We start from the raw sequence: 23865 nt of genomic DNA, 5'->3' as shown, positions 1-23865 counted from the left end.
CAAGTCCCTCCCCCAGAGTGCAGGCAGCTGGGCGGAGCCTAGGGCGGAGCCTAAGGCCGAGCCCTGTCCAGGGATCGCAGGTGGAAGGAGGGAGCCAGGTGGACTGAGCAGAGCTTCCGGTCTGTGTTCTCTTCTTGTTATGCTTTCTCTTCTTTCTCACTCCTTGCGCCTTCCCCCAGCCTTGTCCTTAGCCTTTTCTCTGGTAAGGCGCTGCCTCCGGCTGCCTCCTGCTGGCACAGTTCCCCCCACTTTCAGCCCGACTTCCTCCTTTCTCTCTTCTCTTTTCATTGGAGAAGGGGGGGGAGGGGTAGAATGGAAACTGAAGAGAAATCTTTTTTTTTTTTTTTTTTGTAGAAAACGAAAGAAAATTTCATGATTAGAGGCCTTTGGAGATTTTCCTTGCAAAGCATTGTGTTGAGAAAACACCTTTTCCACAACTTCCTTCTTTTACCTTTCGTGGAATTTTTTTCTCTCCTAAACTTCTGATGCTCCGAGGCCCTGTCTCTTTTGTCTTCCTTCATTTCCTTTTAAAGGTCTTTACACAGTACAGGGAAAGCATGAAAATAATTTAAAATTATTTTTTACTTTTTGATGAGAGAGTAATTTGAGGAATAGCAGTTATAAGTGTGGGGGGGGGGGAGATTAACAGTAAACATTCTTTTAAGAAAGTCTAAACAGCCAACATTAGAATTACGTAACAGGGTGGTGACCTCGAATTAATATATTCTGTAAGTAATGTTGCTAATATGCATTCTGACTTTTTAGACATGTTCAGCATATATAATATAAAGGGGAAAAGAGATAGCCACCATACTCTTTAAAGAGACCTAGTCTTAAACGGGACTTTAAAAAAATAGTTTAAAATTATTCATTTATTTTTGAATAGTGATGCGTGTCTGTCATAGTATAAAATTCAAATAGGTAAAAAAGCAAAAGTGATACAGTTGAAAGTAAGTCTCCCTTCCTCCCCTGTCCCAGGCAGATCCGAAGAGGCAACCACTGTTACCACTGGCGTCTTGTATATGCTTTCTGAGATAATGTACGCATCACAAGCATGCATACAAATGGTCTTCCTTTTTATTAAATGGATTCTCTTTTTGCACCTTGCTTCTGTTCACTTAGTATATTTAGGTGTATATATAGAGCTGCCTCACTCTTTTTAACAGCTATGTAGTATTTCTTTATATGATATAGCATAATTTCTCTACCAGGCCTCTACTGATGGGTATTTAAGTTGCTTACAATATTTTGTTCTTCTAAACAATAGTGCAGTGAATATCTTTATACTTCTGTTGAATACGTGCCGCTCTAATAACTCCTAGAACTAGGATTGTTGAGTAAAAGGATATTTGCATTTTTTATTTAGATAGTTATTAAGGGATCACCCTTGACAGAGGCTGTGCCAGTTACACCCCAAAGCAGTATGCGGTTGCGTCTCTGTGTCCTCATTAGCATGTCATCAAGCTTTCTGATCCTTGACAATCTAAGTGAAAAATAGTAATTTATTGTCTATCATTGTAAGTGAGGTTGAACATGTTGCATTTTCTTTCTGTGAACTGGCTGTTCATTTCTTTCCCCATTTTTCTGTTGGGATGTTGGTCTTTTCCTTACTTCTAGGAGCCCTTTAAAGAGGAAAGAAATTAGTTATTTGTCTGAAATATGAGTTGCAGATATTTTTCTTCCAGATTTTGATTTTGAAATGGTGAGGGTTTTTTGTTATTTTGTTTGGCAAACTTCTGCTTTTAATTTTGTTATTTTTATGTAGCCAAATATATCTGTCAGTTTTTTCTTTTATGTATTCTGGGTTTGGGGTTATATTTTAAAAGGTCTTTTCTATTATATGATCATCTTTTTAAAAATCATCTTGTTTTTTATATGGTTTGTTTTTTATGTTTAAATCTTTCATTCATTTAAAACTTAGTTTGTTGTAGGAACCCAACTTTATTACATTGGAGTGCAAAATGAACCAATTGATAATAAACCTGGTTAGTTAGCTCAACTCTTCATAGACCTCTTTCTTATACTTTATTTCCCTAGCACCTGGCATGGTGTCTGAAACAAAGCAAGTAGCTAATAAACCTTTGATAAGCTAAATTGAAAGGAAATTTCTAGATGTGATCCATCATCTTAGTTATTTGCCACTGTTTGGTATGTAGCATTGAAAGAGAGAATGATGCCACTAACACAGCTGATCTTTCCTGCACAAAACCTTAGAATCATGACATTTTAGATCCAGAGACTAGAACAATTATTCAGTCAACAAATAAATGAGTTCCTATGACAGGCATTCTAGCTGGGGGAAGCAGAGACACTAAACAAAGACGTCATGCGGTTCAAGTACTGTGAGTCAAAATGGAGCAGAGTGGGGGCGATAGAGAATACAGGGAGCCCCGTGCTGCTGGGAAGCACACCAGCGCCCACTGGGAAGGGTGTGACCACTTAATTGTCCCTACTTCCTGTGGGCACGTGTACAAACAGAGAAATTGAAAGGTGGTGGGGTGAAGCCTCAGGAGACAGTCTGAGCTATCTCCAGGCAGCGGAAAAGAAAATCAGTTGTCTTTTCTGCATCCATGTTCTCTTTATTACATTGTAAACTAGTTAGTAAGACTATACTTTTTAGTTTAGTTTTGCTGTCAGTATTATGCAAAGTTAGATCGACATGAGTGTTCTTTAAGCAAAATAACAACTTTGTCATTCTGATAAGAAAATAAAGTCATTGTATGCAATTAAAGCAAAAACTATATTCTACCTTTGGACATGTCATCCACAGCCCTCCTCCCTGATGGTGGAAGTTTAGTCAATATTTCTAGCAGTAATTTTCAAACAGTGCTCAAAGAAAAAAAGGGGAGCCAAAACTTCCTTGTTGCTCAACTATATTTTGCCAGGATTGTCAAGAATTGTCAAGCTCCAAGTTAGGAGGATAGCATATTCTCTCAGCATATTGGTGCCAGAATCAGATATAATGAGCATTTCTAGTATCTTTGATTTATTCTTTCTTTCTAAAAGCTATGAGAAGGTACTTACTAGTATCAAAATTTGGGGTAGAGAGTTATACATTTATTTTTGGAGAAAGTATCTGGATATTTTAACTAAAGAAAATAAACGTATTATTGAGGTATTTTATTCCATGCCAAGTCAATACTAAATTCCACATCAATTTATATTTATACAGTCTTATCACTCACTGATCTTATTTCAATATAAATTGCTGAATTTATCCGTTTTAAAATGTTATTACTTGCAAATGGATTGCAATACTAAAACTACTTTTTAATTTTAGAGGTCATCTATTAAAATTTGTTAGCTTGTACTAAAAATTAGCAAAAGCTACATACTTTAGAAAAAAAGTTTTCAGAGATGTTGGATTCCTTATGTGAAACAGAGCTTATATATTTGGGTCTCCCAATGCTTGGCACATAACTGGTACTTCATACATATTCACTGAAATAAATGTATTCGAAATTTAGTACTTTATTACTTGCAGTAAAAATAAGACATGGAACAAGGAAATGCCTTCAAAGACTTCAGATATGTAAATTGTAGTCGGAAAATATCATCATGGACTAATCAAGATTATCCTCCAAACAAGGCATAAAGACTATAAAGACCTGGTATAATTTGGAGAATCCACTACTCCTAAAATAGGTTTTCATCTCCTTGCAGATTCCTGAAGTGACTTCATCTGGGAAAACATGGCTGACATTGGTTCATTGTCTTGATTTGCCAGCCACGTGACCTTGGACAAGTCAGTTTCTTCATTTGTAATGAGGATAATAATAGTTCATCTGTAAGTTTCTTGTGAAATTAAATTAGATAATGTTTATAAAATCCCCAATTCATAGTTTTCAACAAAATGTAATTTTATTAATATAATACTATGTTCTTCCATTTAATCCTTAGAAAAACAATGTAAAATGCAAATACTGCTTGTGTTACATGTACTTTAGCCTTTTTAGTTTTTGATATTTCAAGTGTTAAATGACCACTTGCTTGGTTAATTCCTTTTCACCAATTGAAAAATGGAAAAAGGCCCTGCCGGTCTGGCTGAGTGATTGAGCGTTGACCTATGCACCAAGAGGTCGCTGGTTCGATTTTCGGTCAGGGCACATGCCCAGGTTGTGGGCCAAATCCCCAGTGGGGGGCATGCAGGAGGTGGCCAGTCAGTGTTCTCTCTCATTGATGTTTCTATCTCTCTCTCCCTTTCTCTTCCTCTCTCTCTAAAGTCAATAAAGAAAAAAAAATTTTTTTAAATGGAAAAAGAATCTACCATCATTTAAACTTTGAAATAGACTAAGAAATTCTATACCCTGAGAACAAGGAAGACAATACTAACCTTCAAATGGTTCGAACCCTCTCTTTTCCCCCCAAAAAAGAAAAAAAGGGTTTTAGCCAAAAGAATAGGTGTTAACAGCAGTGCTTCTGCTGATTTATAGAATTTTTTTTATCAAATTGAATTTTATTATGAAGATCTTGGTTCCCAGAACAGTTTCTGCACTGGACTTAATTACAACTTTAAAAAATGACTTTGGGTTTAGACTTAAAGTCTCAAAGCTTTTAGGGTCCAACTACGTATTTTACAGCAGAACACAGGGTCCATGATTTGCCATAACACAAATGGCCTTTGAACTCTCAGAACTGTGTTCTGGCCACTCCGCTGCCGTCCTGCCTGCTTATAGGGCATGGACATTTTCATTTCATTTCTAACTAAAGCAAACATTTGAATATTGTTAAAGAGCTTGTTTAATATGTCTTTTTTTTTTTTCCTTCAGAGTCTAAAGATGGATTTTAAAATTGAACACACTTGGGATGGTTCTCCCGTGAAGCATGAGCCAGTGTTTGTGAGGCTGAATCCAGGTGACAGAGGAGTGATGTTGAAAGTTAGTGCTCCATTTTTCAATGATCCTCCAGCTCCACTTGGGGAACCAGGAAAACCTTTCAATGAACTGTGGGATTATGAAGGTAAGTGGAAGTGCTGTATTTTATTGCAAACATAAATCTTTTTATAATAACCTCTCACAGAGCTATTATTTTATCTTGCCGTAAGGAAGTGAGTGCTTCTGAGCAACTGACATATGCAATGTGTGATATTTCCTACCAATCTCTCATTCTGACTTTTTCCCCGTTACTTTGTGACTTCAGCGATATAACTAGAACAGTGAAAAATGGCAATTACAAATCCAGATTTCTAAATTGCTGCCATGTGTCTTTCCTTTACTTCTGTTACCTGTTTTAAGAAGAGTTCAAAATTCTTGTTTTGTCTTTAAGTATCTTTAGATTGCCACTTTAACCTTATAAACCTTCTTTATGGAAGTTTTGAGGTGTTTTACTTATTATAGAAACACCATCAACTTCAACATGAAATGTAGTTTTTATTTTATATGTACTGACAAGTAATCTCACGTATCAAATGAAGGTTAAAAGACACCATAAATTTACAGTTTTAGGTTTGCGATATGATTCCATCTAATGTCTCCTAATTAAGCTACCAAACTTATCTTTCTAAAAGACTCTTTATGATGCCATTCCCCAGATCACAAACCATTACTATCCCTGAGATTAACTTCAAACCCTTTCTATAAACTTTCAGCGTACCATGAATTGGGCTATAATATTCAACTAAAAGCTCCTGACTTCTAAAAGGCAGTGGTGTTACTATCCATGCATATTCTCAGCCATGTACTGTTTCTCAGTCTATTCCCCCTGCCCTGTTATGCACATAGTTAAAGGTCTAAATCAGGTTCCATTTATTCAGAGAAACCTGTTTTTAAAAATTGATATTAGAGAGAGAAGGGGAGAGAGAAAGAAAGAGAAACAATGATGTGAGAGAGAGAGATTTATCAGTTGCCTCCCACGTGCTCCCCTATTGGGGTTGGAACCTGTAACCTAGGTATGTGCCCTGACCAGGAATCGAACCCATGACCTTCCAGTGCATGGAAGGATGCTCCAACCAACTGAGCCACACTGGCCAAGGCCAAAAAACCTTTGATGCCTCTTCTAGTCCCTATTAACATCTACTTTCTCTATACCATCTGTATGACATGTCAGTGTTAATTTATCAAATGTTAAACATATGTTGTCTTTTATTGATATAAAGCTTGAATATACCAGCTTCCCACTGGTGTATACACCAGTGTGACTTATCTACGCAACAAGTCCCAAACTCAACTTACCTACTTTTCTCATAAACCTGTTCTTTTCCTAATTGCCCAATCTCAGTCAATGGCATTCCAGCACATCACATCATCGGATATAGACATGTGAGATTTTTTAAGATATCCTCTCACTCTCCATATTTGGATTTATTTACTTAGACCTATCAATTTCCCTTCTTAAATGTTTCTCTAATTTAGTACTCCCTCTTCATTCTCTCCATCTCTGCTATAGGTTAGGCCTTCATTATCTTTGACCTCAGCTAGGGCAGAACCTTCCAAATAGTCTTTTTGCCCTTAAGTCCATCCTTCCCTCTTGGAAGCCAGAGTGATCTGTTTCAGTTAAAAATTTAAAGTAATCATTCAGCTACTTAAAAACCTTCTTAGGCTTTTGCTTCTCCCCAGATAAGTTTTATTCTTCCTAATATGATTTCTATATAAGAGTTTTCATGACCTGGCCCCTTTTCTCTGCAACATCCTTATTAATACATTGAAAGGTTTCTGATTTGCTGATTTGCTGTAGCTTACTTATCAAATATCATGGATGTCTTTCCATGTCAAAAAATACTTAGCCATGTCTTTGATTTTAATGGTTGCATTAGAGTCTATTGCACAGAATACATAAATTCCATAATTTATGTACTAGCTTTCCTATATAATAGAAGATATATTTATATAATAGGCAACAATCCTATAGAATAGGAGATAATCATTTAGATAATTTCCAATTTTTGAGCAATACTTTGATGACTGGCATTATATTTACTTCTTTTTCCAATTGTCTGATTATTTCCTAAGGATAAATTCCTAGAAAAAGATAACTGGTTCAAAGTCTGTGTGATCATGTTAATTTCTTTACAACCTTACCAGTATTTTATTAATCTTTTAATCTTTTAAATTTATGGCCATCTGATATAGGAAAGTTTGAGGATGATTTATTTCTAGGCAATGTCTATTTTCTTTGTCCCTTTTCCTACTGGGGATAGAGCTATAATTAAAAATAATGAGTCAATTTATTTTATACTCTAAAGGAATAAAGAAATTATTTATTGTTGAAGCATAATTAAATTTCTCAATATATTATGTATCTGTTTTCAAAAGTTGTGGAAACATTTTTCTTGAATGACATAACGGAACAGTACTTAGAAGTTGAACTTTGCCCGTAAGTGTACAATTTTTCTTCTAATTACTACATAACTTGAACATATTGTTTTCTAGTTATAAATCATGTGGTCATAGTAAAAACTCACTAATTTCGATGAACTAAGGGAAATGCTCATCTGAATTATGTAATTACCGTATTATTTGCTATACGAACAACTATAAACCTACTTTTTCCACACCTGTATATGTTGTAAATATTTGAAAATATTATGTTGACATTATTTTCATTTTACTATGTAGTCAGTTTTTCTAATAAATTAGAAAATAATTTTCTGTAATGAAAAATTATTATAAAACAGAAACTCCTTATTTACTCTATAAATTTGCATTATCATGTACTAGCTATTCAGAAATAAAAGGAGACATATAGATAGAATAAATTGAACTAGTTTATGAAAATGTATCTTTTAGGGATTTTTTTTCTGGTCTGCAGGCCAACGCTCGAACCGCTGAACTGAACCGGCCAGGGCTAGGGAGTTTTTTAAATGACTGGATTACACTTTCATTTTATGTGTTCCATAGTAATGTATTCATGTGTTCCTTCATTTAGTCATCATTCCTGTATTGAGTGTTTACTATGTCACTTTGCATTCGGTGCCAGGGATACATCACATATGGCTTTCCCTAACTCATTTAAAGTATTAACCTTGGGCCCTGGCCAGTTTGGCTCAATGGTCAGAGTGCCAGCCTGCAGACCAGAGAGACCCGGGTTCAGTTCCCGCTAAGGGCATGTACCTCAGTTGCAGTTTGTCCCCGGCCTCGGTTAGGATCGTGTGGGTGGCAACCAGTTGATGTGTCTCTCTCACATTGATGTTTCTCTCTCTCACCCTCCTGTTCTATCTCAAGATGAATGCAAAAATGTCCTTGGGTGAGGATAAAAAATAAATAAATAAAGTATTAACGTTGGACTCTTCCAATTTAACCATTCCCTTGGGAACCTTCTTTACCTGGTTGAAAATTTTTGTTCAGTAGATGTGAAAAAGTAAATTTATGCCCACCTCCCATTTATATTATAACAAATTTTAAGTTAGTAAAATATTTAATAATGAATTTTTTTTTTGTATTGTGACTATTCATTTTAAATGTCATTTAAATGCCTCTCAGTATCTAATATCAAGTAGCCTTTGTCCCTTTGTAGGCTGGGCAGAGAGTCCCAAACAATTGATTGAAATGAGATTTTAGATATCATTTTGTTTTCCCTCATTTTGATTTTTTGCTAACTCCAATATGGAAAGTCTAGCTGTTTGCAATTATATTTTTCAGAAGAATAACTATATATCTTTGTGTGTCACATTTCAGCCAAAATCTTTTATTGAAAGTATGATTAATTGTCTTAAGCTGTCACGTGAGGCAAACAAATTTCACCTGTTGTGTGATTATTTTCACCATACAAGTGAGAAAATGAAGGCAAATATATATTTATAGTCTACAAGACAGTAAAGAACTTGGTTCTACTGGAGTTCTAAAGTTTCATCCTTAGTTTTACTTTTATTAGATAAAAATACAAGTATATTTTGACTCATGATTTAGCACTGGATGAATAGGATAATTAGATCCTCTTTTGTTAAGATATTACGTAATAACTGTAGTGTACAAAATTAATAAATTCTAAAAGTAAAAAGAAATTCTCAAAGTAGTTTGGTTTCATGTATATCAGGACAGTCAATTACCGAGAACCTTGGTTTTCCTTCAAGCAGTCATCCCTAGGAAAGCAATGTGGAGAATTTTGTTGTTTTCATTTACAAGAACTTTCACTTCTCCTAGGATATTCTAAGCTTGCATAATAACAATACAAATAAGCAGAGGGAAAGAATTCTTCTCATCTGTGAGAACAGTTTGCTGAAGGAAATCCTCACTGAAAAGCTCGCTATAGACTGTCTGTGTAGAAATGTTCAGATATAGTCTTTTCCAGAGACAACAAGTTTGTTTCATGTAACTACGTGGAAGTCTTTGATTCTCATTGACCTGGCGAGTCCCAATTATGTTCTTTTATTAGAGTTTCCTTTTGAGGATAGATTGTATTTCTCTTTAAAAATATGAGGTTGGTGTCTGAAAGAATGGTAGAAAGCAGAAAAACACAGGAGGCAGACAAATACAGTTTCAGACCATCTATATTTTGTATTTTCTTTCTTCCTAATGAGCTTGAGGACAGATTTCTTATAGAAAAAACCTTTAATAAAGCTGCTGGATTCCAACCTGGAAATTGGTACCTGCTTCTCTTCGGTACTTTAGTTTTGGAAACTGGTTTTATTATAAACTCGAAACACCATGAGTCCCCCCACCCCTTTGCTTACTTTGCATCATCTAACCAACTGAAATCTTTTATATAACTTTATATTTGAAGATTTAAAGCAATCTGAACATGTGTAGTTTTTGACTATAATTATCTGGAAAATGGTAAACTCAACGATGTCATTTCTAAGTCACTGAACACCCTCGTTGCTCTTCTGATTATCCAGTATTCATATTGCATCTTTACATTATTTGGAAATTTAGTTACAAATACACACTTTGCAGATATGAAGAATAATGAAGAAAATTATGTTTATTTTTCTCAAACACTCATGAGGAATTTTAATTTTGACAGCCATGGACAGCATTTGGTGCTTTTATTATCTGGAAGAAGAAATGTGTGGAAAGTAAGTAAAAAATAATATCAAAGTTCTTCAGTATAGAACATCTATGAATATAATATATTTAACATGTTTGTTTAAAGTATAAATACGAATTCACCTTTTATATTTCACATATCGTTTGTGTAGCAAGAACTTGCTCTATCATTCGAAGTGTCCAGAGGAGAGACAAAATGGGAAGGCAGAGCTTATCTTCCTTGGAGTTATTTTCCACCAAATGTGACAAAATTCAATTCATTTGCCATTCATGGATCAAAGGATAAAAGAAGCTATGAGGCTCTTTACCCTGTACCTCAGCATGCACTGCAACCAGGACAAAAACCTGATTTGTAAGTTGAAAATGAATGAAGATGTGTTCCAACTGTGAGAGTTTTTTGGAAATTAATTCTTGGTGGAGCCGTGATAACATTTTTTGGTGAAAGGAGTCTTATGTGTACAAGCATTTGGAAGGTACTGTGTCCCCGAAGGTCCTCAGTACATGCTTGACACACTGACTGTGGGCAGACAGTCTCACTGCCGTCGTACAATGCTTATGTTCCCATAGCAGTATGAGAAAAATCTTGCTTACTGAATATTGCAACAGCTGGTATAGGAGTAATGTGGCAAATTCGTTTATGGTCCCTTTCCGAGCTAAATGGCCAGAGATACCCAGATTCTTGGTGTGAACAAAGAGTTAGTGAATTCTTTCCCTTGTTGCTTGAGAACGTGACCTTCAGTTAACTCTCTAGCTTTCTTCCCTTGGTAACCTCATAAGGATAAAAATGTCAACTAGGTTTCTAGGCAACATGGCATGTGTTAAAAATGATTCCTAATTGGTAAATTGCATCTGGACAGATAGTATTATGAATAAACAATAAATATCTGATGGGGACAGCATGGCTTTGGATCGCCCCTTAACAGTTGTGTTCCCCGTGGAGACCCTACAGGCTATGCCTGTGGACTTAGAAGAGAGATTGGCCCCTGTGGGTAGCAGGCGTGGAAGCCCACAAGGTAGCTCCTACACTTGCCCAATTTGAGTCTTATCTCTTTGAAGCTGTCACCTAAGAAGAATATAGCTCCTGGCCAGCCCTGTTAATGCTTCATGGACTGCAGCAAGCTCTAATCCCTTCGGGAGGAAAGCCAGATGCTGTCTTGGGGCAAATTGGGACCCCTGCTGTCTAGATCTCTGAGTGTACTCCGTGTGGCCAAGACAGCTGGTGAGTCTGTGTGTCCAGAAGAGCCCAGCAGAGACATCCTAGTGTTGCCAGTGGAGATGGGGTCCTTTCACGGAGTTGCAAGGAGAGCATTCTGGGAGACCCATGAAGGGGAAGCTAAGAGGCAGTGGTAAGGTTTGTTGTAGAAGGAAAATCAATGGACTGCCCCAGGTTCAGCTCTGCCTCACTGTGAAAGAAGTCCAGCCTTGTCTTCATCAAGCCCAGAGCCAAGGCCAGTGTCTATAAATTCTGTGCCATGGGTGTAGTCCAGTCCAGTCCCTGTCCTCTGGCTGGCTCAGTGTTCCCAGCTGTGTTCAGGCTGGCGCTGTGCCAGGCACCCGCTTGGAGTCTGTGCAGGAAAGGACCAGGTGCACTTTCACACTAACCCATCAACTTCTCAGTCTTTTGTGGGTTTCTAGTGGTCCCTGCCCCTAACAAATCCATTTCCTAGATCTGGGGTTCTGTGTCCTTTATCCAATCCAATCCTTTTCCCAGGCTAGACTGACAGGTCTCTCTCGTCACTGTCTCGTCACTGTCTCGGCACCTACTGCGCATGTGCTTACCTCCCCCAGGGCCACCTTGGCTTCTTCTGGGTATGTGCCCAGCAGAGAAATTTCTCTTGCTGGTTTTTTTTTTTTTTTAATTGATTTTAGAGAGAAAGAGAAACATTGATGAGCGAGAACATCAATTGGCCGCCTCCTGCATGCGCCCCACTGGGGATTTGGCCCACAACCTGGGCATGTGCCTTGACTAGGAATTGAACCAGTGACCTCCTGGTGCATGGGTCGATGCTCAACCACTGAGCCACAGCGGCCATGCTCTCCTGCTGTTTTTCCTTCGAGTAATGACTGGTTATGAACCTTCCTGCCTATTTTGGGGATTAGGTCCCCATGCAATGGTCCCCGGGGAGCCTATGAATGCTGCAACTTCCTACTGCAGCAGACTTAGCGTCCCGTTCAGCTCCCTAGTTTATTATGCTTGATAATGTCCGATTCCCTTTCTTTATTAGCATGTGGCTGCCCCTCCTCCCTGTGCCTTCTCCTTCCTGTCGTGCTCTTTCTTCAGTCTGCCTTCCTCTCTTCTAGCCCGTTCCTTTCTTTCTACCTGACGCACTTTCCCCTTTCCTCTGCTTTTCTCCCAGTCCCAACCCTTTCTAACCAGCCTCTTTCTCCCTTCTTCTCTCTAAATCTTCGCTGTCGGTTCCTTAACCTCTTTGTCTGGGATTGACAGTTGTGACTCAGACAGGTTCAGTCTGGCCAGGTGAACAGAACGGGCCCAGAATCTAGATGCAAATGACTCGGCCCTCACATCAAGATGGCCTGTTTCTCTGGCTCTTCACCTCCCAGTATCTTCTTACAGCCCAGCTCCTTGATGTTATGTTTGGCTCCTCAATTTCTATGTTATCGGAGGCTTACCCTAGGTGAAAGTGTGATTATACCATTGGCCAGGGCAGAGCCAAGGCACTGATTTCCCGCAGAGCTGAGTTCCACTGGAGCTAGCCAGACCTTTCTCTCCTCATTAACCCCAGTGGAAATCTCCATAATCGATAAGTGTGTTCCCGGGAGAAAAGAGCGAGGATTAACGCTCTTTTACCCTCCTGTGCTTTGGCGAAGGAGTCTGTCCTCTGACCTGTGGAGCTGAAACTTTTTAAAACACTTATTTATGTGACTGATATAAATGATATCAAAGTTGAAATATGAAAACATGTGTCAGAATATAATACAATTTGTTTAAGGCTAAATGGAATGAGTCAGGTTTTGAAGGTTGATTTTAAGTGCTTTGGGATATGAGGGAATGTTTTCAGAGATGAATGTTTGAAGCTAGAGTGAGAAAATTATACATACAGAATATATTTTACCTTTGGTATTCTTAAAATAGGATGTTCTATCACAGATGTGACAGAATGAATAGCCCTGCAGGGCAAGTATTTCACAAAAGCTTAATTCATTTCAGTTCCTTCTTTTTCTTTGCATTTAGCCATCGTCTAGAATACTTCAAACCTTTCAGTTTTAACACCCTGCTTGGAGAAGACTGGAAACAGCCAGAAGCCAGCCTGTGGCCCACAGGGACACCAGATGTATAGGAGTGCAGCAGACGACCATAGCGATCATTTCTTCTCTGTAACTTTTAAGGTAAATCAATAAGTATAATCCCTTTCAAGATACCATGAAAACATTCCAACAATAAATATTTTCATAAGGTCAATGAAAATATAGTATTTCTCTGGCAAATTGTGTGTAAAATTAACAAGAAAAGGAAAGTTTGTTGATGACTGTACCTACAGACTTGAACTTTTTTTCAGAGTCATTTAGTCCAGGAGCCATAGTGTCAGTGAGTTCTGTCACCTGCTCAGCATCACCCTTACCCCTGACTCTGTCAATCAAATCATTATGTCTCTTCCCACTTCCCTAAATGTCAGCCAGCCTGAGACAGGAACATCTTATTTGCACATTTTTGAACTCCATGTAATGTACATTAATTCTTGACTCACTGGGTAGAAAACAATGACCTGTTTCAGTTGAACAGGAAATCCCCATCTTCTAAGACATCATTAAGATATGTGTGGTATTTAACTAGCTGTTTTTTCTGTCTTATGACTATGTATACTTTGTAGAAGGAATAAAATTCAGGTAACAACTTCTGCTTTTATTGATAAGGAAATGCCATGTTCTTAATGCTATTAGACAATGTGTTGAATGCACTCATTTTATTTTGTAAACATCAGATACCCTGGTCTGCAGTCTTCAAATTTTCTGTTAGAACATATTTCAGAGCTTGAAGCCATCTAGTAGAGCATCTGAGATTCCTTACCAAACCCAGTCCTTCTCCAGCACACTGAACTCAACGATTAGCAGTTTTGCTGAAGAACCTTTTAAATTATACAGATACCTAGTTGCCTACCCAATAACATACTTTCTTCTCTTCTTTGCTAACAAAACTTATATTTTTTAGGAGCCCTGCTCAAACACTACATTTTCCCAGATTCTTTTGCAGATGGACACGACCCTATAAAACAGTTCACATCAATGAGATATAAGTATATAATGTTCAGTGGGGCTTCAAGAAAAGATACTTTATAGATGAAAGATTCATCCTACACCATTTGTCCTTCACACCCCCCCCCGCCCCCCCGCGTTTTTTCCTGAATTGCAGAATGAATCCCTGATGTAACACATTAGCTACATTGTGTCAATGAGGAGCCAACCCAAGGATAGCTGAGTGGAAAGACAAAGAAGCCTGGGTTCCCAACAGCACAGTGGAGTAAGCTATCTGGAGGGAATACGCTGTCTAATTGGTTTCTCCGAAGTCATCTATAGATTCAATGCAATCTCGGTTAAAAATCCTACAAGGTTTCTTTTGGGGGGTGGGGGGAGGAATTGACAAGCTGATTCAAATTTTATGTGGAAATGCAAAGAACCTTAGCCAAAACAATTTTGAAACTTAATAAAGTTGGAGGACTTATACTACCTGAATCTTTAGACAAATACATCATGGAATAAGAATAGAGAAACCAGAAAGAGAACTATATAGAGTCCGTTGATTTGTGACAAAGGTGCCAGTGTATTGAAAAGGAAGAGGATAGTCTTTTCAACAAATGGTGTTGGTATAACTGGAACCCACCCCCCCCCCCCCCGGCCAAAAAAAGGAACTTGGACCTCTGTCTAACATCCTACAAAAAGGTGAACCTAAATGTGACTGGTGATGAAATAAAAAATTCCAGGAGAAAATCTTCACAATCTGGAGGAGGCAAATTTCAAATAGGACATACAAAGCACCCACTAAATAGAAAAAATAACTAAATTGGACTTCATCAAAATTAAAAGCTACTCCTCATCAAAAGCCTCCAGTAAGCATGTGAAAAAGCAAGCCAAAAATTGGGATAAAATATTAAAAATAAACATATCTGACAGAGGACTCTTACCCAGAATATGTTAACAACTGAAAATCAGTAATAAAAAGACAAGCCAGTTAAGGAACAAAAGACTTGAACACTTTGCAGAGGAAAGTCTACAAAGGGCCAGTAAGTATATAGAAAGGCTCTCAGCCTCACTTATCAAAGAAATTTGAGTTAAAGCCACAGCAAGATACCACTGATTGACTAAAACTACAAAATATGCACAATGGCTAATTGGCTAAAAGAGAAAAAAACTGAAAATACCAAACATTAATAAAACGTGAAGTAACTGGAATTTTCCTACACTGTGGGTAGAAATGTAAAATGGTACGGCCACTCAGGAACTATTTGGCAATTTCTAATAAAGTTAAATACATACCTACCCTATGACTGAGCAATTTCATTCTTAGATATATACTCAAGAAAAATGTTCAAAGCAGCTTTATTCATAACAGTGCCAAACTGTAAACAAAGTTCTATCCATGGGAAAATGGATAATCTGATATAGGCAGACCATGGAATATTGCTCATAAAAGAGAATGGCCCGTTGATGCATGCAAAAACCCAGACAGATCTCAGAAGCATTATGCTGAGAAAGACAAGCCAGATAAAACATTCTGTATAATTATTTTTATGTGAAGGTCAATTATAGGCAACACTTGGCTATCCTGAATCAGCCACAGCTGATCTGCATAACGGCAGGGGATTTAAATAACCTGGAAAAGGGGTGTGAGGGAATTTTCTGGGGTGCTTGAAATGTTTTGTATTTTGATCTGGATGATGGTATATACCTGCACACGTTTGTCAACATTCCTCAAGCTGTACAGATTTTAAGATTTGTGATTTTACTATATGTAAAGTATACCTTAATAAAATACTGTTATAAAATAAGCTGTAAATAAAATGGTGTTCACTTCAAGTTTATGCTATCCCATTAAACAATCATTAGTGCTGGTTCAATGTGACTTATCAACTGACATTTTTTCCCATGTATTAAGTATCTTCCCTATCTGAAAAGAGCTGGTGTAAGGTAAATGCCGACTTTTACAAGAGCCGCTATAACTATGTATCATGGTGGCAGTGTCAGGCATCTTTGATTAAATTCAGAAATTATTTTTAAAATTGACAGTAGCAAATAACTAATTTGATATGGTAACAAGCTGCTAGTTTTGGATAGTATGATTTATGATACCTGAAATAATTTTATAAATGCATATAAAACTAGCAGGACAAAACATAAGATACATTTAAGAGTATCCTCATTTTACAGGTGAATCAATCACTCTGGATCACAGGTTCAGATATAAATCATGATTGTTTATAATATGGGGGGAAATAGAGAACCCACATATTCTAGATCACAATCACAGCCATATAAATATTGAATTTGAATGTTGTGGTTTGTGAGCTTTCTGAAACAAATTCTGTATTTTTTATCTGTTTAATGTTTTTTTAACATTTCAACTTTTTAAAAAATCTAGATAAGAAACATGTTCCTTCTTTCAATACCAAGCAAGCAAACACATGTTATATAAACATTTTCTTTTCAAAGGAACATGTAGTTTACAGAATTTTGGAAAAGTTGTCCATTAATAAGATACAAACAATGCACACTGTAGAAACTTAATATTTGAGAGTGGGTGTTAGTAATAGCTGTTTCAAATTTGTTTTCCAACTTGAGGATCACTAAAGAGTAATCATTCCTTTGTTGAATAGTATGTGTGTATGCATTTGCTCGCTGGGTTTTGAATTGCTCACTACCGTGTCATGCAGACTGTCCCTTCGCACCCAAATAGATTGCACAGTGCTTGCATTTATTCAGGTGCCTTTCCACGCCCTCTCCCTGCCACTGAAGTATAAGTCACAATCCAGAGGAAATATTTTCTTGAGTTTTAGCTCTAAAATACTTTTATTGACATTAAAAACATTTGATGCAGAAAACTTTTTTCTCCTCATCTTTTTAAAAAATTATTATTTAGAAAATATTTTTATTGCCTTGTAGAGAGGGGAAGGGAGAGGGAGAGAGAGAGAAACGTGGATATGAAAGCACAACATCCATAGGCTGCCTCCTGCGCCTCCCCCACTGGGGAGCAAGCCCACAACCCAGGCATGTGCCGTGGCCAGGAATGGAACCAACAACCTTTTGGTGCATGGGACAATGCCCAGCCAACTGAGACTCACTGGCCAGGGCCAGCTTCCTCTTAAAAAAAAAAAAAAGTTAGACTCTGGGGCAGGAGATAATGAATATAATTAATCTGGTTCTTAAAAAGAAAAAGGGTAGCAAATGGATAAAGCAATTACTATAAGCCCTTAGCACTCTAGTCATGTCTCAAAGCCCAAGAATAATTTCCTTTTCCCATTTAATTTTCCATAGTATTTTACACATAGTTTTCTTAGAGAGAGCGCTTATCCCACAGAAAGCTCTTTGACTCGCCCCGTCCTCTCTGCTGTTCAACTCCAGCAATCGGTTGCATCTGAGAACTGGCGGCACCTTGCCTGAGCCGTGGCATGTCTCTTGCTTCTCGTCCGGGCTTCGCTGCTGCCTCAGCTGCGTGGTCCACCCACGGGAGCCCGCTTTTCATTCTCGCACATGAGCTACCCGGATGTGTGACAGAGCGAACACCCCACAGACCACTCTAGACCAAGGAGGACAGGAATGAATGGACACGTACTCCTCTCTTTCATTCCTTGGATTGATAATTCTGAGGTCGCTTGCACATCGCTCCTCAGAGGGTCTCTGAAGGATTCCTACCCCAGTTGCCCATAGCAATGACCAACTAATGACGCATCTTATTTTGCCTTTTCCTCATTTTCTGTTTGGCTCTTCCTACTTCCTCACTCTTGTTTGGAATGATTTAACCCAAATCAACTGACTGTGAGCCCTTGTCCTAAATCAGCCTTATGGGTTGTTACCTGATTCTACAAATAAAAATAATGTGGAAGCAAAACAATGTTCACAAGCCCTCCACTTTTATGTGGTCCATACGCTCTTAGAGAAGATGGGTGTTTAAGCTACTCCTTATTAATAAACCACTTGCAAAGACACAATTTTCCCCAGGCCCCTCTTGGACATCATTTACTGCAGCAATGTCACTGTCATGGCAACAGGTGGACTTGGGTGGGCTAGTGGCTCATCGAGTTGCAAATCTCTTAGTATTGATCACGAGTAGGGAAAGAATCAGAGTGTAGTAGAAAATGAGAGAGGAAGAAAACCCAGGCTGCATCTACGCTAAATGTTTTTCCTAACTTGGTATTTGTGAAAGATCAAAAGATAAGCTTTAGAAGATACATTGTTGCAAGGGTTTTGTTCTTTTTGTGGATCTAGTCACAAAGTTCAAAACCACCAGTTTTGAGTGTTTACAGAGCACAAACTTTAAACACTTTGGTTGTTTACAGTATCATCTTTCTGGTAACTAGCTACTATCAAAAGATTGTCAATGATTGGTGACTGGAAAGGTTTGGAGGGTAACATTACACTCAAACATGTGTCTAGTGCAACTTAAAAAGAAAGAAATAAAACCTTTTACCTACTCTTCAAATTGATTTTATTTATAAATTGATGGAAAAAAACCCATATGATAAATGATAGATAGATAGATAGATAGATAGATAGATAGATAGATAGATAGAGAGATATAGATAGATGATAGATAGATGATAGATAGATAGATAGATAGATAGATAGATAGATAGATAGATAGATGGATGGATGATAGATAGACTTGCATATATAGATCCTCAATTTTTAAATACATTTATTGGAAGTGGTCCTATTTCACAGTATGTGGATCCTTTTTAAATCTATAAATTAGGATGATTTGGGTCACAAGTAAAAGTGTACTCAACTGAAAGCAGCTTAAACAATAAAAGGAAGTTTGATGTACAGATGGATAATCTCACCGTGTGTCCAGCTCCGTCTGTATGGGACTCTCTTGCCCTGCCATCTTCTGGATCATCTTCAGTAAAGACAGCTTTCCTTTTTGTATACAGAATGAGCGTGGGTGTCACAGATCGCACAGCAAACCACAAAACCCAGCACAAGAGAAAATGCTTAACGGTTTATGACACCATTCTAGATATTTTCTTCCTACCTTAGAAAAATTTCATATTTTTTGCCATATGGGTTTTGATAATGCATTCCCATGTTTTCCTCTGTCTTCTGTATTTTCTGTGCATTACATCTAGAAGCTTGATTATATTCGGGTGCAATTTTTGGTAAGAATAATATTTCATAGATAGTGTTGTATTCTTCTATCAGGAGATGTGTAATGTCTGCTTCTCTTCTTTTTGTGACGTTAGAAGCCTTTGATGAGCATTGCCTAAATCCATGAGTTCGTTAAGGCTTGCAATATGTTGATAATATAATCTTGTCCTTCCAAATTTCTTAGCTGGAATACTTGTATTAAAAAAACCATCCCAATTCACCAATTTAATCCAAGAACCAATGTTTTTTTTTTTTTTTTTTTAATCTTTATTGTTGGATGTAAAATGTATTACAGATGTTCCACATTTTTTCCCCCATTGACCCCCTCCTCCCCACTCCCGCCTCCCTCCCGCCTTTTCCCACACTATTGTCTGTGTCCATTGGTTATGCATATAAGTTCTTTGGTTTATTTCTCCCCCCCCCCCAGCCCCTTTCCCTTTCAGGTTTGTCAGTCTAGCAATGAATTTGTACTTCTTAATCCCTTCATCTTTTTCACACGTTCTCCCAACCCCCCTCCCATTTGGCAACCAACAAAATGTTCTCTGTATCTATGAGAATGTTTCTGTTCTGTCTGTTCATTTTGTTTGTAGATTCCATTGTCGATAGATATGTATTCATTGCCATTTTGTTTGTTCATATATTTTATCTTTTTCTTCAAAAAGACTCTTCATCATTTCATATAATAACGGTTTGGTGGTGATGAACTCCTTTAACTTTTTCTTGTCTGGGAAAGTATATGTCCATCGATTCTAAATGACAGCTTTGCAGGATAGAGTAATCTTGGTTGTAGGTTCTTGCTTTCTATCACTCTGAATATTTCTTGCCACTCCCTTCTGGCCTGCAAAGTTTCTTTTGAGAAATCAGGGGACAGCCTTATGGGAACTCCCTTGTAGGTAACTAGCTGCCTTTCTCTTGCTGCTTTTAAGATTCTCTCTTTGACTTGAACCTTTTGCATTTTGATGATGATGTGTCTTGGTGTGGGCCTCTTGGGGTTCATCTTGTTCGGGACTCTCTGTGCTTCCTGGACTTGTATGTCTGTGTCCTTCACCAAGTTAGGAAAGTTTTCTGCCATTATTGTTTCAAACAGGTTTTCGATTTCTTGTGCTCTCTCTTCTCCTTCCGGCACCCCCAAGATGCGAATGTTGGCACGCTTGAGGTTGTCCCAGAGGCTCCTTACACTATCCACATTTTTTTGGATTCTTTTTTCTTTTTGCTGTTCTGGTTGGGCGTTTTTTGCTTCCTTATATTCCAAATCGATGGTTTGCTCCTTGGATTTACGTACTCTATTATTGAAGCTATGTAAATTATTCTTTATTTCAGTTAAAGCCTCCTTCGTTTCTAACTGTGCAGCGATCATTTCTGACTGGTACTTTTTTATGCTCTTGAGGCCCTCACTGAGTTCATTGAGCATCCTTATAAGCAGTATTTTGAACTCAGCATCTGTTTGGTTGCTTATCTCCATTTCGCTTAGTTCTTTTCTTGGGGTTTTGTTCTGTTCTTTCATTTGGGACCTGTTTCTTTGTATCCTCATTTTGGCTGCCTCCCTGTGTTTGTTTCTGTGTATTACTTAATGAGAGGTATGGGGCTCGCTGAGACCAGATGCTGCTCGTTTGAAAGAATTTAGGAAAAACCTGAAGCAGGATCCAAGACAGGCCAATCCTATGGTTAAGCAAGTAGCAACAGCTTGGGTGGGCTTGAAAGTTGTGTGGGGCGGGGCGGGGCGGGGCCTCAGGGAGTCAGCAGGGCGGGGCTACCAGTGTGAGCCAGGTTGCTGGAGTCCCAGATATGGCGACTGTCTGCCGCCCCAGGGAAGGGCTCACCAAAGGAACAAAGGCCTCTTACAGCACGTCTTTCCTGGAGAAAGCCCCCTCTCCAGCCCTCGCTCCAGTGCCAAACAGCTCAGTTCTTCCCTGTATTTCTCTGGTGCCCCTCGAGCTGCCTCCCCTCCGAGCTTAGAGGGAGAGGGTCCGACCAGTCTGTGCGCGGGCCCTTTAGGGAGCTGCCTGTGGCTCCAGCCAGGTCAGCTTCCCTGAGCCTCAGTTTCTGCTGGTTTTTCCAGCCAGAAGTTATGGGGACTTCTCTTCCTGGCACTGGAAACCTGAGCGGTGCACCTGGTGTGGGACGGGGACCCCTCAGTCCTCAGGAAGGACCTTCCCAGCCGCGGGAGCCTCCCGATTTTTATCCGCCACACTTGGGTGTGGGACCAGCCCGTCGCGGCGCAGCCGCACCGCTGCCGCCACCCCTCGCGCCGCCGCCCCTCCTACCGGTCTGGATGTAGCTGCTTTTTTTTTTTTTTTTTTTATTAATTCCGTAGTTGTAGGACTTCCATTCAGCTTGATTTCAGGCGGTTTTGGATGATGGTTGTTCTGTAGTTTTGTTGTAACTTGGATGTGGTTGTGGGAGAACGCGATACTGTGTTTCCCTACGCCGCCATCTTGACCGGAAGTCATGAATGAGGTCTTTAAGTGAGGTTTTGGAGTGACATCACATAGCAAGAGAGGGGGGTTCTTTACGTTATAAAATATCTCCATTCTGTATTTAGATTGGTAATGGGCTTAACATGACATCTTCCTGAGAGTCATGCCTTGTAGATTCCAGGGATAATTTTGCTAAGAGAATTGCACAAATGAGAACACTCCTGCTAGCAAATACCTTTAGCCTAGGAAGTCAGTTATCAGCATAGCAGCATATTTACGAGAAGGTTAGACTAGGACCCCCTCCACCTCCCCCTACCACCCCCGCGGATGTTTCCTTGGTTATTGGAGAGAAATTTACCACAGACTAGTAGCTTTCATTCCTCTCTCGCCAGTCTGCCTCCTGAACTTAGTCAATATCTCCTTGCCACATATTGGGTATCTTCTCATTATTTCTCTCAACAGTTTTATACAAAGCAATAGCCTGTTCACTCCATTGACCACCAGGATTTTAACCCATTTATTGGGGAGTAAGAAATCATTGTATAAAATACTTTACCAATGAATATACTGCTTTATAGGTCTTTTTGCCAACTCAGTCACTCTTTTTCCTCCTTTACTCACAGTTACTTGAAACTTTTTATAATGTGTTAATGGAAGCATTTAACTCAAGTATATAATTTTTCTAAGGCCAACTTCACTGTCTTTACTGGCCAGTCCGTTCTTATAAGTATTATATCTATTAGAAGATTTAACTCAGCTTCCCCAAATATTTTGTTTACCCTCGGGAATTATTGTTTTCACAAATAGTGCTTTGTATTCAGTTGTGTAAATAAACTGAAAATCCTTTGGTAGATCATATATAGCTGTTGAAAAGAGATTTGGCCCTGGCCGGTAGCTTAGTTGGTTAGAGTGTTGTCCCAACGCACCAAGGTTGTGGGGTTTAATCCTCAGGGCATCAATCAACCACTGAATACATAAATGAGTGGAACAACAAATTGATGTCTTTCTCTCTCTCTCTCTCAAATAAATCAATAAAAAAGAGAGATTAAAGCGATGTTTGGCATGCCGTATGTCAGTCAATATTATAGGAATGACCATTCTATTCCTTCCCAACAGAAGCGACTTCTCATATACGACATTCCCTACTGAAGGGGAGGTTACTAGGTTCCATTGTTCAGTACATTCTGGATCTCATCTGGTTTGTTCCAGATGTTACAGTGTCGTTTTTAACTGGTGTTATTAGGTAACATCTACCCCTGCTAGGGAAGACACAGGTTGTTACTGTACCTGCAACTGCGTACGTGCTGGTTTCAAGAACCAGGTAGCTGGCTCAGGAATCTGCTAAAGGCATCTGCCTCCGCATTCCAATACCCTTTCTGAGCTGGAAGCTGGATTTTTGGGGTGAATAGCCACATGACCCACCTTCATTTTCCTAAATTCGCAATGAGTTTTCCTTAATTGAGTGCCACATAAGGGTATTCTCTATTGTCTAGTGATCTAGGGCCCATTTGCTGTTGACTACAGCCCAAAGTCTGTAAAGATCTAAATGTTCCTCGGAGATCAGGATTCTAATTCTTCTCCCACCGCTAAATTAGCAGCTCTCAGCTCTGCCAAATTTGCAGACTTGCCTGTTCCCTCTCCCCTCAAGGTTTTTCTCTCTCAGTAAGGCACATAGCTGCCAATTTCCAAGCGGTAACAGGGTCCTCCAGCCAGGAACTGCTGCCACAGAACCAGGCATCTGCTTTGTCTTGGCTGGGAAAAAATCGCAGGGCTTGGAGCACAGGGGAATGTGGGGAGGGAGACCCTTGCAGGACTCCTGTCTGCAGCCCCCTTCCTCTGAATTTCCTACCTTAGAGCCCCTTCCACACGGCATTTTCTCTTGTGCTGCCCCTTCCCTATCCATTGTCTCTCTGACATCATCTGAGGCGTGATGGATATCTGAGCCTCAGAATTATATGATGCCCTTCTGCGGTGCAGCAGTTTTAATCAACTTCCAGGAACAAGCTAGCAACTGTCTTTCAAATGGGCTCTAATGAGCAGCTGCCTTAGTTTTCAAGGCCAAAATCCGAGGGGTCTTTGCTGAGGAGCCCTGTTCAGTTTCTCCCGGAGGCTTCACATCTGCACATATTCTAGGAGGCAGATATTGTATGATCCGAGCAGCTGGATCATGAGGGCTTAGTGAGGCTCCCGGTACCACCCTCTATACACTG

The 23865-nt window shown here is 39.0% G+C and overlaps 1 protein-coding gene across 2 annotated transcripts; it reads left to right on the top strand.

Annotated features, from left to right (window-relative positions):
- CUNH4orf33 (chromosome unknown C4orf33 homolog) lies at positions 1–14714 on the top strand. 2 transcript variants are annotated; one of them, XM_036240729.1, is made up of 8 exons: positions 1–119; positions 3664–3787; positions 4770–4959; positions 7251–7311; positions 9901–9952; positions 10076–10275; positions 13117–13271; positions 14293–14714. In XM_036240729.1, exons 3-7 carry the CDS (start codon positions 4779–4781, stop codon positions 13220–13222), a joined length of 600 nt encoding a protein of 199 aa, XP_036096622.1. In that variant the 5' UTR covers positions 1–119; positions 3664–3787; positions 4770–4778; the 3' UTR covers positions 13223–13271; positions 14293–14714. The 2 variants fall into 2 exon arrangements, with proteins under 2 accessions (XP_036096622.1, XP_036096623.1); XM_036240730.1 differs by lacking the exons at positions 13117–13271; positions 14293–14714 and adding an exon at positions 10980–11146.
- The last annotated feature ends 9151 nt before the right edge of the window (positions 14715–23865 follow it).

Source organism: Molossus molossus, unplaced genomic scaffold (assembly GCF_014108415.1).
Source record: "Molossus molossus isolate mMolMol1 unplaced genomic scaffold, mMolMol1.p scaffold_m16_p_4, whole genome shotgun sequence".
NCBI classification, from domain to species: domain Eukaryota; kingdom Metazoa; phylum Chordata; class Mammalia; order Chiroptera; family Molossidae; genus Molossus; species Molossus molossus.
The sequence above is the reverse complement of the archived record's forward strand: the minus strand, read 5'-3'. Positions and strand labels throughout refer to the sequence as shown.